This window comes from Cnephaeus nilssonii (assembly GCF_951640355.1).
Source record: "Cnephaeus nilssonii genome assembly, contig: SCAFFOLD_236, whole genome shotgun sequence".
Lineage (NCBI taxonomy): Eukaryota > Metazoa > Chordata > Mammalia > Chiroptera > Vespertilionidae > Cnephaeus > Cnephaeus nilssonii.
The window spans coordinates 81-16,471 of record NW_027645519.1 but is presented as its reverse complement, the minus strand read 5'-3'; the positions used below and the strand labels follow the sequence as shown (position 1 = coordinate 16,471).

Genomic DNA, 16,391 nt, shown 5'->3' with positions numbered 1-16,391 from the left:
AATAAATCGGGTTTGCACAGCTCTGAAGGCAAGGGCAAATTCTACATCTAATTAGAACATTGATTTACCCAGATATTAGAAAAGCAAAATCTGCCCTGACCGGTGTGGCTCAGTGGATAGAGCGTCGGCCTGCGGACTGAAGGGTCCCGGGTTCGATTCCGGTCAAGGGCATGTACCTTGGTTGTAGGCACATCCCCAGTGGGGGGCGTGCAGGAGGCAGCTGATGGATGTTTCTCTCTCATCGATGTTTCTAACTCTCTATCCCTCTCCCTTCCTCTATGTAAGAAATCAATAAAATATATTTAAAAAACAAAAAAGAAAAGAAAAGCAAAATCTGCTTACTTTTTAGTTTTAAACTAGAGGCCCGGTGCACAAATTCGTGCACCAGTGGGGTCCCTCGGCCTGGCCTGTGGAGATCGGGCTGAAACCGGCTCTCCGACATCCCCTGAGGGGTCCCCGGATGGCGAGAGGGCGCAGGCCAGGCCGAGGGACCCCACCGGTGCACGATCGGGGCCGGGGAGGGACGCGGGAGGTTGGCCAGCCGGGGAGGGACCGCGGGAGGGCTCCAGGGCGTGTCCGGCCCGTCTCGCTCAGTCCCGATCGGCCGGACCCCAGCAGCAAGCTCACCTACCAGTCGGAGCGTCTGCCCCCTGGTGGTCAGTGCACGTCATAGCGACTGGTCGATCCGGTCGACTGTCTGCCCCCTGGTGGTCAGTGCACGTCATCGCGAGGGGTTGAGCGGCCTTAACATATCATTAGCATATGACGCTTTGATTGGTTGAACGGCCGACTGGATGTGACATTGACCAAGAATTGAACTGTGACCTCCTGGTTCCTAGGTCAACGCTCAACCCCTGAGCCACGCAGGCCGGGCCGACCTTCCCTTTAATAAGTTTCCACCTTACCCACCAAACCACACATGTCATCACGTTTGGGAGAAAAGAAAAGAGAGAGAGAGAGAAACACCCATGATGAGAGAGAATCAAGGGAGAGGGAGCGAGAATCCGTGATTCTCGCTCCCTCTCCCTTCCTCTCTGAAATCAATAAAAATACATTAAAAAATAAAAAAAAGTGCTAATGTGGCCAAGCCCACTTCGCTGAGTGATTTGAGCGTCGACCTATGAACCTTGGAGGTCAAACAGTTCGAGTCCCCGTCAGGCACAAGCCCCATTCGTGGCCTCGATCCCCAGCAGGGGTGCGTGCGGGAGGCAGCCGATCAATATTCTTCTCTCCTACCTATGTTCCTCTCTCTCTCCACCTCCCCCTTCCTCTCTCTCTAAAAACCAATAAAAAAATCTTGCCCTAGCCGGTGTGGCTCAGTGGATAGAGCATCAGCCTGCGGACTGGAGGGTCCCGGGTTCGATTCCGGTCAAGGACACAGCCTGGGGTTGTGGGCTCCATCCCCAGCCGGGGGGGCGTGCGGGAGGCAGCCGGTCCACAATTCTCCCTCCTCATGCATGTTTCTCTCTCTCCCTCTCCCTCTCCCTTCCTCGTCTATATCCATAAAAACATATTTTAAAAACACAAAAACCGATTTAAAAAAAAGTCTGAAAACAAACCAGAAGAAGCCTGCAGACTCCCGGCATAGATCCAGGCGGCCACGCCACGGCGTATACCCTGCCACAAACCACACGGACCAGAAGGGACGCTTCGTCAGAGGTATAAAGTTTTATTCCACAAACCCGGGACCCAGCGTGTAATTCCATAAATTAAGACAGCAGTAAAAATGTCCCTCGAGCGGTATATACACATCACAGTGATTTTTCATTGTGCAAGGAGCGGAGGGGATTGCAAACAGGGTTTTCTGGTTGGTTGGTTGGTTTCTCGTCCCTCCCCCCTCCCCCCCCCAAAAAATAATAAAATAAAATATGAGCATCTGGCATCGCCGTACAGGGGATCTGGGGTTGAGCACCGGCAAAGGCACTGAATAGGCGGCAGGCGTCCTCAAACCACGGCCCGCGGGCCACAAGCGGGTGTTTTTGTCGTGTATTTTTTTTTTTTTACTTCAAAATAAGCTATGTGCCGTGTGCATAGGAATTTGTTCATCGTTTTTTTTTAAACGATAGTCCGGCCCTCCAACGGGCTGAGGGACAGGGACCGGGCCCCCCGTTTAAAAGTTTGAGGACCCCTGGGAGAGGGGTGTCTGCAGGACCAGCTTGTCCACAGCACAGTGTGAGCGAGAGAGAAGAAGGAAGAAGGAGAAGAAGAAAGAAGAAGAAAGAAGGAGGAAGAAGGAAGAAGGAAGAAGAAGGAAGAAGGAGGAAGAAGAAAGAAGAGAAGGAAGAAAGAAAAAGGAAGAAGGAAGAAGGAGAAGAAGGAAGAAGGAAGAAGAAGGAGGAAGAAGGAAGAAGAAGGAAGAAGGAAGAAGAAGGAAGAAGAGAAGGAAGAAGAATGAAGGAGGAAGAAGGAGGAAGAAGAAGAAAGAAGAAGGAAGAAGAAGGGAGAAGAAGGAAGAAGGAAGAAGAAAGAAGAATGAAGGAGGAAGAAGAAGGGAAGAAGAAGGAAGAAGAAGAAGAAGGAAGAAGGAGGAAGAAGAAGAAAGAAGGAGGAAGAAGGAAGAAGGAGGAAGAAGGGAGAAGAAGGAGGAAGAAGGAAGAAGAATGAAGAAGGAAGAAGGAGGAAGAAGAAGGAGGAAGAAGAAGGAGGAAGAAGAAGGAGGAAGAAGGAAGAAGAAGGAAGAAGGAAGAAGAAGGAAGAAGGAAGAAGAAGGAAGAAGGAAGAAGAAGGAAGAAGGAAGAAGGAGAAGAAGAAGGAAGAAGGAAGAAGAAGGAAGAAGGAAGAAGGAAGAAGAAGGAGAAGAAGAATGAAGAAGGAAGAAGGAGGAAGAAGAAGGAGGAAGAAGAAGGAGGAAGAAGGAAGAAGAAGGAAGAAGGAAGAAGGAGGAGGAAGAAGGAAGGAGGAGGAAGAAGGAGAACGAAGAAGGAAGAAGGAGGAAGAAGAAGGAAGAAGAAGGAGGAAGAAGGAAGAAGGAGGAAGAAGGAAGAAGAAGGAAGAAGAAGGAAGAAGAAGAAGGAAGAAGGAAAAAGGAAGAAGAAGGAAGAAGGAAGAAGAAAGAAGAAGGAAGAAGAAGGAGGAAGAAGGAAGAAGGAAGAAGGAAAAAGGAAGAAGGAAGAAGGAGGAAGAAGGAAGAAGAAGAAGGAGGAAGAAGAAGAAGAAAAATTAAGGGCGAAGACAAAGAAGACCAAGACGAAGAAGACGAAGATGACGAAGACGAAGAAGAAGAACAAGAACAAGAAGAACAAGAACAAGAACTAAAACAAGAAGAACAAGAAGAACAAGAAGAGAAATAAGGGCAAAGACGGCCCGTTGGGTCGAATGGCTTCCATCCCATCCGCGAACACACACACAGGCCGTGACGTTTTAGTTAAACAACAGAAACGCGCACCATACATGAGCCAACGATGACGAAGAGGGGAAAGGTCTGAACACACGATCCTGGGCAGAAAAACCGCACGGACAGCGTGTTCCCGTGGACGGAGGACCCGTATCCTCCGTCAGACACACGCCAACACGGGCATCTGCACAGCACACGGGAGAGGAAAACGTCCCCGGGCATACACGCCATCTACACGTGTGCACGCACACACACCAAGCAGACCATCCAAAGACACTCTCCACACGTCCGTTCCTGTGCTATGTCTCTTTGATTTTGTTTTTTTAATTATATTTTATTGATTTTTTTTTTTTACAGAGAGGAAGGGAGAGGGAGAGAGAGTTAGAAACATCGATGATGAGAGAGAAACACCGATCAGCTGCCTCCTGCACGCCCCCCACCTGGGGATGTGCCCGCAACCCAGGTCCATGCCCTTGACCGGGAATCGAACCCGGGACCCCTCCGTCCGCAGCCCGACGCTCTATCCACTGAGCCACACCGGCCAGGGCTTCTCTTTGTTTATTATAAGTCGGCGTCACCCCCCCGAAGACGAACGAATTCGTCAGAAACTACTCTTTTTCCTTTTTTTTAATTCACACCTAAGGATATTTTTCCATTGATTTTTTATGTTTTTAAGGGACTTGGAAGAGAGAGAAAAAGACAGAGAGAAACATCGATGTGAGAGAGAGAGACACCCATCGATGGGTCGCCTCCTGCACGCGCCCCGACCAGGGCCCGGGCCGGGGAGGGAGGAGCCTGCCACGGAGGTCCGTGCCCTTGACCGGGAATCGAACCCGGGACCCTTTGGTCCGCAGGCGGGCGCTCTATCCACTGAGCCGCACCGGCCCAGGGCCGAGACAGGATGTTGAGTGGACAGCATCAGCCATTGATTCACCGTGAAAACCGTCCAACCGATCAATAGCCTGCTCTCCTATCCACGTTCCTCTCTCTCTCTCTCTCCACCTCCCCCTTCCTCTCTCTCTAAAAACCAATAAAAAAAAAGTCTGGCCCTGGCTGGTGTGGCTCAGTGGGTAGGGCGTCGGCCTGCGGACTGGAGTGTCCCGGGTTCGATTCCCAGGTCCAGGGCACATGCCCGGGTTGCGGGCTCGATCCCCAGTCGGGGGCGTGCAGGAGGCGGCCGATGCATGATTCTCTCTCCTCGTGGATGTTTCTCTCTCTCTCTCTCTCTCCCTCTCCCTTCCTCTCTGACATCAGTAAAAATATATATTTTTTTAAAAATGATGAAAATAAATAAAATTCAAGCCTTGCCTTCTGGTTTCAAGACCTAACTTGACCAGATAGATGTCAGGATGTAGAATGTTAGCAACATTTGCTGCACCAAGAGCTAAAAATGCATAGAAGGTGATTTAAAGACAAAAAAAAAAAGTACCCATCATCCTTTAGGGCTTTGTTCTGAAGACAACAGATTCCTGAGGAATACATTATTTTTTTTATTTTTATTTTTTGATGAATCCTCACCTGAGGATATTTTTCCATTGATTTTTAGAGAGAGAGCGGAAGAAGAGAGAGGGAGAGACAGAGAGAAACATCGATGTGAGAGAAAGACACATCGATGGGTTGCCTCCTGCACTTGCCCCCGACCGGGACCCGGGCCGGGGAGGAGCCTGCCACCGAGGTCCGTGCCCTCGAGCGGGAGTCGAACCCGGGACCCTCTGGTCTGCAGGCCGACGCTCTATCCGCTGGGCCACACCGGCCAGGGCCCGAGGGAGAAATAGGAAAGCTAAACATCACCGGCTCTGCGGCCTGTGCGCATGCACGTGGCCGTACGGTGTCTGACCTATAGTCTTTCACGCCTACACACACACACACACACACACACGCACACACATGCACGCACACGCGTGTACACGCACACAACATCTGTGCTTGTGCCCAAACACATTCCGTTCGAACTTATCAAGTGGAGTCCGTGAGGAAACAGCGAGAGATCCACCCCGTAGGACCCCACGCGAGAGGACACGGTCAACGCTCCAACCACACGGTTTCTCCATGCGTCCCACGGCGCTGTAGATTTCCAGTTGCTTCAGGAACACGCAATGTCCACGCGTGTCCACCGCCGTCCGACCCCCTTAGGTACATGTGGGCGGGGGACCCCGGGGTCCAGTCCCCGTCTCATCCGGAAGGCGGCCCTTCGAGGCGGCGTGGATCAACCACGCTTTTCCGGGCAGGCTCAGCTCTTCCCGTATCTGGTGGGGAACGGGATACACAGGATTGGGTGAGTTTCCAAATAAATGGGCAAAACTGTGTGATAACCCTATAGGATAAAAGCCTGATAGGCTAAGTGACCGGGCGTCCGGTCGGCCGTTCAACCAATCAGAGCGTAATAGGCTAATGATATGCGAAGGCCACTCAACCGCTCGCTATGACGTGCACTGACCACCAGGGGGCAGACAGTCAACCGGTCGACCAGTCGCTATGATGTGCACTGACCACCAGGGGGCAGACAGTCAACCGGTCGACCAGTCGCTATGATGTGCACTGACCACCAGGGGGCAGACAGTCAACCGGTCAACCAGTCGCTATGATGTGCACTGACCACCAGGGGGCAGACAGTCAACCAGTCGACCAGTCGCTATGACATGCACTGACCACCAGGGGGCAGACGCTCCGACCGGTAGGTGAGCTTGCTGCTGGGGTCCGGCCGATCGGGACTGAGCGAGACGGGCCGGACACGCCCTGGAGCCCTCCCACGGTCCCTCCCCGGCTGGCCAACCTCCCGCGTCCCTCCCCGGCCCCGATCGTGCACCGGTGGGGTCCCTTAGCCTGGCCTGCGCCCTCTCACTATCCAGGCTAAGGGACCCCCCCCCTCCAAGTGCATGAATTTCGTGCACCGGGCCTCTAGTAATAATAATAATAATAATAAGACCAAAGAAACAAACTGTCTTTGGAATTCTTTAAAAAAAAAAAAATAGATCATTATTGATTTCAGAGAGGAATGGGGAGAGGGAGAGAGAGAGAGAGAAACATCCATGAGGAGAGCGAATCATGGATCAGCTGCCTCCTGCACGCCCCCTACTGGCGATCGAGCCCACACCCCGGGCATGTGCCCTTGACCGGGAATCGAACCCGGGGACCCTTCAGCCCGCAGGCCGGCGCTCTATCCTCTGAGCCACACCAGCTGGGTGATGGCTGTGTGTGTGGTTTTTTTCCTGAAATAACGACCTGAGCAGACGTACCTGCCGCGGAGGCCGGGGCCTCAGAAGTTCTTGAAGGCCTCCAGGTCTTTGGGGGACGCGGGGGGCGCCGTGGTCCAGTCGTTGTCGGGGTAGGCCTCGAAGTTGGAGGCGTCGCCCTCGCCGCGCACCTTGGGCACGATGGGGGGCTGGGGGGGTGTGGACAAGAGAAGGGATGCGGTGAGAAGGAGAGGGGGAGGCTGGGTGGGCGGGAGGCGATCAAGCTGGGACCTGTGTGCGTCCAGGCCTCACCCGTGGACGCAGACGACAGGGGGGTGAGGGCCCGGGGGCGGGGTCGGGGGGTGGGGCGGGCTAAAGGTGGTCACGGGGGTTAAGGAGGGGCCGTCCGTCATACGTTCAACGAGAAAGGATGATTTGAAGAAAATAACAAGAAATGATAACAATGAAAAGGGAAAAGCAGTAAATTTTAAAAAATAAAGGAAGATACGGTGAGAGTCTGGGGTGCTTGGACCCCGTCCACACCTGTGGGTTTTGGCAGCTCATCCACATGGGTGTGTGGCGGGGCTGACCCCAGAGTGTGGGCGGGGCTTACCCTGAAGTGTGGGCGGGGCTGAGCCCAGGGTGTGGGCGGGGCTGACCATAGAGTGTGGGCGGGGCTGACCATAGAGTGTGGGCGGGGCTGAGCCCAGAGTGAGGGTGGGGGCTGACCCCAGGGTGTGGGTGGGGCTGACCCCAGAGTGTGGGCGGGGCTGACCCCGGAGTGTGGGCGGGGCTTACCCTGAAGTGTGGGCGGGGCTGACCCAGGGTGTGGGGCGGGGCTGATCCGAGTGTGGGCGGGGCTGACCCCCAGGGTGTGGGGGGCTGACCCCAGGGTGTGGGCGGGGCTGACCCGAGTGTGGGCGGGGCTGACCCAGGGTGTGGGCGGGGCTGAACCTAAAATGTGGGCGGGGGCTGACCCTGAAGTGTGGGCGGGGCTGACCCAGGGTTGTGGGGGGGCTGACCCCAGGGTGTGGGCGGGGCTGACCGAGGGTGTGGGCGGGGCTGACCCCAGGGTGTGGGTGGGGCTGACCCCAGGGTGTGGGTGGGGCTGACCCCAGAGTGTGGGTGGGGCTGACCCCAGGGTGTGGGTGGGGCTGACCCCAGAGTGTGGGTGGGGCTTACCCCAGAGTGTGGGCGGGGCGGACTCCAGAGTGTGGGCGGGGCTTACCCTGAAGTATGGACGGGGCTGACCCTTAAATGTGGGCGGGGCTAACCCCAGAGTGTGGGCGGGGCTGACCATAGAGTGTGGGCGGGGCTGACCCTAGAATGTGGGTGGAGCTGACCCCAGAGTGAGGGCGGGGCTGATCCCAGAGTGTGGGCGGGGCTGACCCTTAAATGGGGTGGGGCTGACCCCGGAGTGTGGGCAGGGCTGACCCCAGAGTGTGGACGGGGCTGACCCCAGGGTGTGGGCGGGGCTGACCCCAGGGTGTGGGCGGGGCTGACACCAGGGTGTGGGCGGGACTGACACCTGGGTGTGGGCGGGGCTGACCCCAGGATGTGGGCGTGGCTGACCCCAGAGTGTGGGCGGGGCTGACCCAAGGGTGTGGGCGGGGCTGACCCCAGGATGTGGGCGGGGCTGAGCCTAAAATGTGGGCGGGGCTGACCCCAGAGTGAGGACGGGGCTGACCCCAGAGTGTGGGTGGGGATGACCCCTGGGTGTGGGCGGGGCTGACCCTAAAAATGTGGGCGGGGCTGACCCCAGAGTGTGGGCGGGGCTGACCACAGGGTGTGGGCGGGCTGACCCCAGAGTGTAGGCGGGGCTTACCCTGAAGTGTGGGCGGGGCTGACCCCAGAGTGTGGGCGGGACTGACCCAGGGTGTGGGCGGGGCTGACCCCAGGGTGTGGGCGGGGCTGACCCCAGAGTGTGGGCGGGGCTGACCCCAGTGTGGGCGGGGCTGACCCCAGAGTGTGGGCGGGGCTGACCCCAGTGAGTGGGCGGGGCTGACCCGAGTGTGGCCAGGGCTTACCCCTAAGTGTGGGTGGGGCTGACCCCTAGAATGTGGGTGGGGATGACCCCAGGGTGTGGCCCGTTACACAGCGTGTGGTCCCAGAGCGACGGAGAAAGGGAGCCGGGTCCCCCAAAGCCACCGGCAGACACCCTGCCTCCCGTCCGCCTGCCCCTCTCGCGCCCCGACATCCACGGAGCGGCCCACGCGGCGGCGTGGGGACGGGTGAGCGGGCCGCCCCGCCCGTGCGGACCCGGCGTGTCTCCGCCCGGACCCGGCGCGTCCCGGGGTCGGGGACGTCAGCGCTTCCTGCCGGGAGGCCGAGGGCAGGGGTCTGCGTGGACGCCGCCGTACCTTGAGCTTCCTCTGGGGGACGGCGTCCCAGTCCACCAGGCGGAACCAGCGGTGCCGCTTCACGTCCTCGGCGCCGTTCTGTGAAGGACACACGGCCGTCAGGCACCGCGCTCAACCGGACGGGAGAGAGCGCGTTCCCAACAACCTCCGGCCCGGCCGGCGGGGCTCAGGGGTTGGGCATCGACCTATGAACCAGGAGGTCAGGGTTCGATTCCCGGTCAAGGGCACAGGCCCGGGTTGCGGGCTCCATCCCCAGGAGGGGGCGTGCAGGAGGCAGCCGATCCGTGATTCTCTCTCCACATGGATGTTTCTCTCCTCTCTCTCTCTCTCCCTTCCTCTCTGACATCAATAAGGATGTGAAGTTGACTCTAAGGTCGCCCAAACTCTAGTACAGATCCTCAGGTATTATGATATCTAGATAGATGATAGTAGATTGATTGATAGATGATAGAAAGGTAGATAGATAGTAGGTTGATTAATAGATGATACACAGTTGATAGCTAGATAGAGATGAAGGGTGACTAGATTAATGAATTGAATGGCTGGGTGAATAGATGGATTGGATGGATAGATAGATAGATAGATAGATAGATAGATAGATAGACGTGAGATGACAGACAGATGATAGTAGATTGATTGATAGATGATAGAAAGGTAGATAGATAGTAGGTTGATTAATAGATAGATGATACATAGTTGATAGCTAGATAGAGATGAAGGATGACTAGATTAACCAATTGGGTGAGTGGGCAAATAGATAGACAGACAGATAGATAGATAGATAGATAGATAGATAGATAGATGTTAGATGACAGATAGATTATAGTAGATTGATTGATAGATAATAGAAACATAGTAGACTGATTGATAGATGATAGCTAGATAGAGATGAAGGATGACTAGATGAACAAATTGGGTGAGTGGGTGGAGATAGATAGATAGACAGACAGATAGATAGACGTTAGATGACAGACAGATGATAGATAGATAGACTTTAGATGACAGACAGATGATAGATTGATTGATAGCTAGATGATACATAGATGATACAAAGAGAGGAAGGATGACTAGATTAATGAATTGAATGGGTGGGTGAATAGATAGATGGATGGATAGATAGATAGATAGATAGATAGATAGATAGATAGATAGATATTACATGATAGTAGATTGATTGATAGGTGATAGAAAGATAGATAGTAGGTTGATTAATAGATAGATGATACATAGTTGATAGCTAGATAGAGATGAAGGATGCCTAGATTAAGGAATTGGGTGAGTGGGTGAATAGATAGATAGATAGATAGATAGATAGATAGATAGATAGATAGATGTTAGATGATAGTAGATTGATTGATAGATGATAGAAAGATAGATAGATAGTAGGTTGATTAATAGATAGATGATAGTTGATAGCTAGAGATGAAGGATGACTAGATTAACCAATTGGGTGAGTGGGCGGATAGATAGATAGATAGATAGATAGATAGATAGATAGATAGATAGATATTAGATGACAGATAGATGATAGCTAGATAGAGATGAAGGATGACTAGATGAACAAATTGGGTGAGTGGGTGGAGATAGATAGATAGACAGACAGATAGATAGACGTTAGATGACAGACAGATGATAGATAGATTGATTGATAGCTAGATGATACATAGATGATACAAAGAGAGGAAGGATGACTTAGATTAATGAATTGAATGGGTGGGTGAATAGATAGATGGATGGATGGATGGATAGATAGATAGACAGATAGATGTTAGATGATAGTAGATTGATTGATAGGTGATAGAAAGATAGATAGATAGTAGGTTGATTAATAGATAGATGATACATACTTGATAGCTAGATAGAGATGAAGGATGACTAGATGAACAAATTGGGTGAGTGGGTGTAGATAGATAGATAGATAGATAGATAAATAGATAGATAGACGTTAGATGACAGACAGATGATAGATAGATAGTAGATTGATTGATAGCTAGATGATACATAGATGATACAAAGAGAGGAAGGATGACTAGATTAATGAATTGAATGGGTGTGTGAATAGATAGATGGATGGATAGATAGATAGATAGATAGATAGATAGATAGATAGATGTTAGATGATAGTAGATTGATTGATAGGTGATAGAAAGATAGATAGTAGGTTGATTAATAGATAGATGACACATAGTTGATAGCAAGATAGAGATGAAGGGTGACTAGATTAAGGAATTGGGTGAGTGGGTGAATATATATATATATATATATATATATATATATATATATAGATAGATAGATAGATAGATGTTAGATGACAAATAGATGATAGTAGATTGATTGACAGATAATAGAAACATAGATAGCAGATTGATTGAGAGCTAGATAAAGTTGAAGGATAACTAGATGAACAAATTGGGTGAGTGGGTGGATAGATAGATGTTAGATGACAGACATATAATAGATTGATTGATAGAAAGATAGATAGATAGTAGATTGATTAATAGATGATACATAGATGGTAGATAGAGAGGAATGATGACTAGATTAATGACTAAATTGGGTGGGTGAAGAGATGAATAGATAGATAGATAGATAGATAGATAGATAGATAGATGTTAGATGACAGACAGATGATAGCAGATTGATTGATAGACCGATGATAGCTAGAGATGAAGGGTGACTTAGATTAACGAATTGGGTGAGTGGGTGAATACACAGATAGATGGAGAGATAGATAGATAGATAGATGGATAGATAGGTAGATAGATAGATGTTAGATACAGAGATGACAGATAACAAATCCCTTATCGATCACCGTCGAGTCATTTGCTTGTACGGACCCAAGAGCAGACGGGTGTAGACCGAGGTGAATTTTGTGGACGCAGAATCCGAGATTGGAAATCTGGCCATGGATTCCACACACACACGCATCCTGCACCCGTGTTTCTCTCTCCACATAGAAATGTTCGGCGTCGAATGACGGGGACTCATCGTGAAAACACACCGCTTCACGCACACGGCCACACACGGCCACACACGGCCACACACGGTCACACACGCTCACACACGCTCACCTTCATGTTGCCCAGACGCCGCGTCCTGTCCACCACCAGCAGTTTCTTAATGAGGTCTCTGTTGGGAAAAAGGATAAAAAATAATAAAAAAATGAACAGCTCGGCCGGTGTGGCTCAGTGGTTGAACCAGGAGGTCAGGGTTCGATTCCTGGTCAAGGGCACATGCCCGGGTTGTGGGCTGGATCCCCAGTAGGGGGCGTGCAGGAGGCAGCCGGTCCGTGATTCTCTCTCATCATGGATGTTTCTCTCTCTCCCTCTCCCTCTCCCTTCCTCTCTGAAATCCATAAAAATATATTTAAAAAATAAAAAAAAAGAATGAGAATAGCCCTGGTCGGTGTGGCTCCGAGGTCAGAGCATCGGCCTCAACACCCAAGGGTCTTGGGTTCGATTCCCGGTCAAGGGCACACACACGGGTTGTGGGTTCGATTCGCGGCCTCGGTCAGGGCATGCAGCAGGCAACCAATCAATGTGTCTCTCTCAGAGCTAAGAGAGATTGATAGATGGAGATGAAGGATGACTAGATTAGTGAATTGGGTGAGTGGGTGAATAAATGAATGGATACATAGATAGATAGATAGATAGATAGATAGATAGATAGATAGATAGACAGATAGATATATAGATAGATGATAAATTTTAGATGGACAGATGATAGATAGTAGATTGATTGATAGATGATAGATAGATGATAGACTGATAGAGATGAAGGATGACTAGATTAATGAATTGGGTGAGTACGTGAATAGATAGATAGATAGATAGATAGATAGATAGATAGATAGATAGATAGACAGACACATGGATGGATGGATAGATAGATAGATAGATAGATAGATAGATAGATAGATAGATGATAGATAGACAGACACATGGATAGATAGATAGATAGATAGATAGATAGATAGATAGATAAATTTTAGATGGACAGATGATAGATAGTAGATTGATTGATAGATGATACATAGATGATAGACTGACAGAGATGAAGGATGACTAGATTAGTGAACTGGGTGAGTGGGTGAATAGATGAATGGATACATAGATAGATAGATAGATAGATAGATAGATAGATAGATAGATAGATAGATAGACAGACACATAGATAGATAGATAGATAGATAGATAGATAGATAGATAGATAGACAGACACACACATGGATAGATAGATAGACAGACACATGGATAGATAGATAGATAGACAGATAGATAGATAGATAGATAGATAGATAGATAGATAGATAGACAGATAGATGATAGATAGATAGATAGATAGATAGATAGATATTAGATGACAGACAGATGATAGTACATTGTCTCTCTCTCTCTCTCCTTCCCCCCCCCTCTATCTCTATCTCTCTCTCTCTCTCTCTCTCTCTCTCTCTCTCTCTCTCTCCCCTTCCTTCCCTTCCACGCTCCCTAAAAAACCTACAGGAAAAATAAGAAATCCTCCGGTGAGAATTAACAACAACACATGGAAAATGGAAAGAACGAGACTGATCCACGCGGGAGAGGGAAGGGAAGACTCTGCTGAACTCACTCAGGGGGACGGACGTCAATTGCAACCTTCGCCGGAGACGGGGGACTCTCCCCGCGGGGGATGCCCCCGACGCCTCTGTCGCCCCCAAATAACTAACTAACGCGTTTCTGTGCGAACTGCAAATGCCGTGGATCTGGGAAGGCGTCGACGATAGCCGAGACTCCTTAGCAGGTTAACCATCACCCCGGCCAGTGTGGCTCAGTGGGTAGAGCGTCGGCCTGCAGACGGAAGGGTCCCGGGTTCGATTCCCGGTCAAGGGCACACACCCGGGTTGCAGGCTTGATCCCCAGTGGGGGGCGTGCAGGAGGCAGCCGGTCCATGATTCTCTCTCATCATGGATGTCTCTCTCCCCCTCTCTCTTTCTCTCTGAAATCAATCCTACCTAATAAAGAGCTAATATGCAAATGGTCGTCACACCGTCACGGCTCAGACACTCCACGCTGGGGAGAGAGGAATGGGGACCAGCCAGGCTGCGGCCCGGGGGAGGGACAAGCCGCCCGCCCCATGGTCCCGGGCGCCAGCACTTGTGGCCCGAGCGAATCCGCCTGCCCATGGTCCCCGGCGGCTGTGGCCGGCCTGGGCGAAGCAGGCCCGGGTCCTGGGTGCCAGCGGATGGCCAGAGGGAGGGAATCCTGGGTCCCGGGTGCAGGGCGAGGCAGAGGCGGTTAGGGGAGATCAGGCCAGCAGGGGAGCAGTTAGGGGCAGTTAGGCAGGCAGGCAGAGGTGGTTAGGGGCGATCAGGCAGGCAGGTGAGTGGTTAGGGGCGATCAGGCAGGCAGAGGTGGTTAGGGGCGATCAGGCAGGCAGGTGAGTGGTTAGGGGCGATCAGGCAAGCAGGCAGAGGTGGTTAGGGGCAATCAGGCAGGCAGGTGAGTGGTTAGGGGCGATCAGGCAGGCAGGTGAGTGGTTAGGGGAGATCAGGCAGGCAGGTGAGTGGTTAGGGGAGATCAGGCAGGCAGGTGAGTGGTTAGGGGCGATCAGGCAGGCAGGCAGAGGGGTTAGGGGCGATCAGGCAGGCAGGCAGAGTGGTTAGGGGTGATCAGGCAGGCAGGCAGAGTGGTTAGGGGCGATCAGGCAGGCAGGTGAGTGGTTAGGGGAGATCAGGCAGGCAGGCAGGTGAGTGGTTAGGGGCGATCAGGCAGGCAGGTGAGTGGTTAGGGGTGATCAGGCAGGCAGGCAGGTGAGTGGTTAGGGGCGATCAGACAGGCAGGCAGGCGAGCAGATAGGAGCCAGCGGACCCGGATTGCGAGAGGCAGTCAGACATCCCCTGAGGGGTCCCAGATTGGAGAGGATGCAGGCCAGGCTCAGGGACTCCCCCATAATCCCTCCTCCCCCTGTGCACAAATTTCGTGCACCGGACCTCTAGTAAAAATATGTTTTAAAAAAACAAAAAAGAACAGGAAGGAGGTACAAGAAATATCTTTTGGGGGAAAAGAGGATAAAAAAAAAACAACAAATCAAAACCCCAAAAACAGGTTAACTATCATTAATCTTTTGCACTCGGATGTTGAGTGTGACTCGACACGGTTAGCATCGAGATTAAAATTACTCTTTGAATGTATCAATAATTTGAAATATAAGAAAATCCAAATAAATAAGTTTGTATGAAAAGAAACTCCAGTTTTTTAATTCTACGGCCGCGCTTTGTAAAATCTGGGGCGTTTAAAAAATTAAATCCCGAGTAGAATAAAGGAATCGAGAAAAAAGCAAGCGCGTGCAAAGGGTTAAAGCAAAGTCCATACAATGCCGACGTATCCCCCTGAATAAAGCCACGGGCCCTCCCGCCCGACAGATGCCTGGCCTCGGATTTTTGGGGTTCTGGTGGGTCCTTCTGGACGTGTTTTTAAAGAAAAAATAATAAAAATAAACACGCCCCAAGACAGAGGGCACCGGGGCACTCACTTGACGTTGAAATCCAAGTATCGCGGGAAATCGATTTTGCCGGCGAGGATCTTCTGGTAAATGCCGAAGGGGTTGTCGTCGAAAAACGGGGGGAAGCTGACGGAAACAGAGACGCGGGATCTCCGTGGGCAGGGGGTCTGGGGGGAGCCACCGTGGCGTGGGGGGGGAGGGCGGAGGCCACGTCTCCGAGGGAGACGGGAATGCTTACCCGTGCAGCCTTTTTATTTTATTTTTTTATTTTGCAGGCTGAGTCCCATCAGGGATTTTTTCCATAAGAGGCGAAGCGTGAAGAATACGTAACCTTCTATAAATAGAAGGAAATGCGTACCCGAAAATACGAATATGGAGGCAATGCTAACGCTCTTTCTGTATAGACACGGAGCAGCCAGATGATGATGATCTCTGAACGCACAATCATCCGGCCGCTTCGTGTCGATCCTATAGAATAAAAGGCTAATATGCAAATGGTCCCCTCGACCGGGAGTTCGACCAGCAGGCAGGCCGGCCAACCGCCCACGTCCCCTCCCCCTGGCCAGGCTGGCCGGACCCCACCCATGCACGAATTCATGCACCGGGCCTCTAAATAATATAGATATAGATATAGATATATACACATGGAGTGGGCAGATGATTATGCGTTCAGAGATCATCATCATCTGGCCACTCCGTGTGTATATATATATATATTAGAGGCCCGGTGCATGAATTCGTGCATGGGTGGGGTTTGGCTGGCCGGCCTGCCCCCTGGTCGAACTCCCGGTCAAATTCCCAGTTGAGTGGACAATATGCATATTAGCTTTTTATCATGTGAAACATTTTTATTGATGTCAGAGAGGAAGGGAGAGGGAGAGAGAGAGAGAGAAACATCCATGAGGAGAGAGAATCACGGATCGGCTGCCTCCTGCACGCCCCCTACTGGGGATGGAGCCCGCAACCCGGGCCTGTGCCCTTGACCGGGAATCGAACCCGGGACCCTTCGGTCTGCAGGCCGGCGCTCTATCCACTAAGCCAACC

At 51.5% G+C, this 16,391-nt stretch overlaps 1 protein-coding gene across 1 annotated transcript; it reads right to left on the bottom strand.

Moving 5' to 3' along the window:
• Positions 1-4,800: 4,800 nt before the first annotated feature.
• On the bottom strand, positions 4,801-15,594 carry LOC307096592 (cAMP-dependent protein kinase catalytic subunit PRKX-like; the record flags this gene model as incomplete). The annotated part of the gene is made up of 5 exons (XM_079800897.1): positions 4,801-5,580; positions 6,571-6,716; positions 8,868-8,945; positions 11,939-11,996; positions 15,378-15,594. Coding segments are annotated over 4 exons (479 nt in total), but the record flags the coding sequence as incomplete, so codon positions are not given.
• Positions 15,595-16,391: the final 797 nt, after the last annotated feature.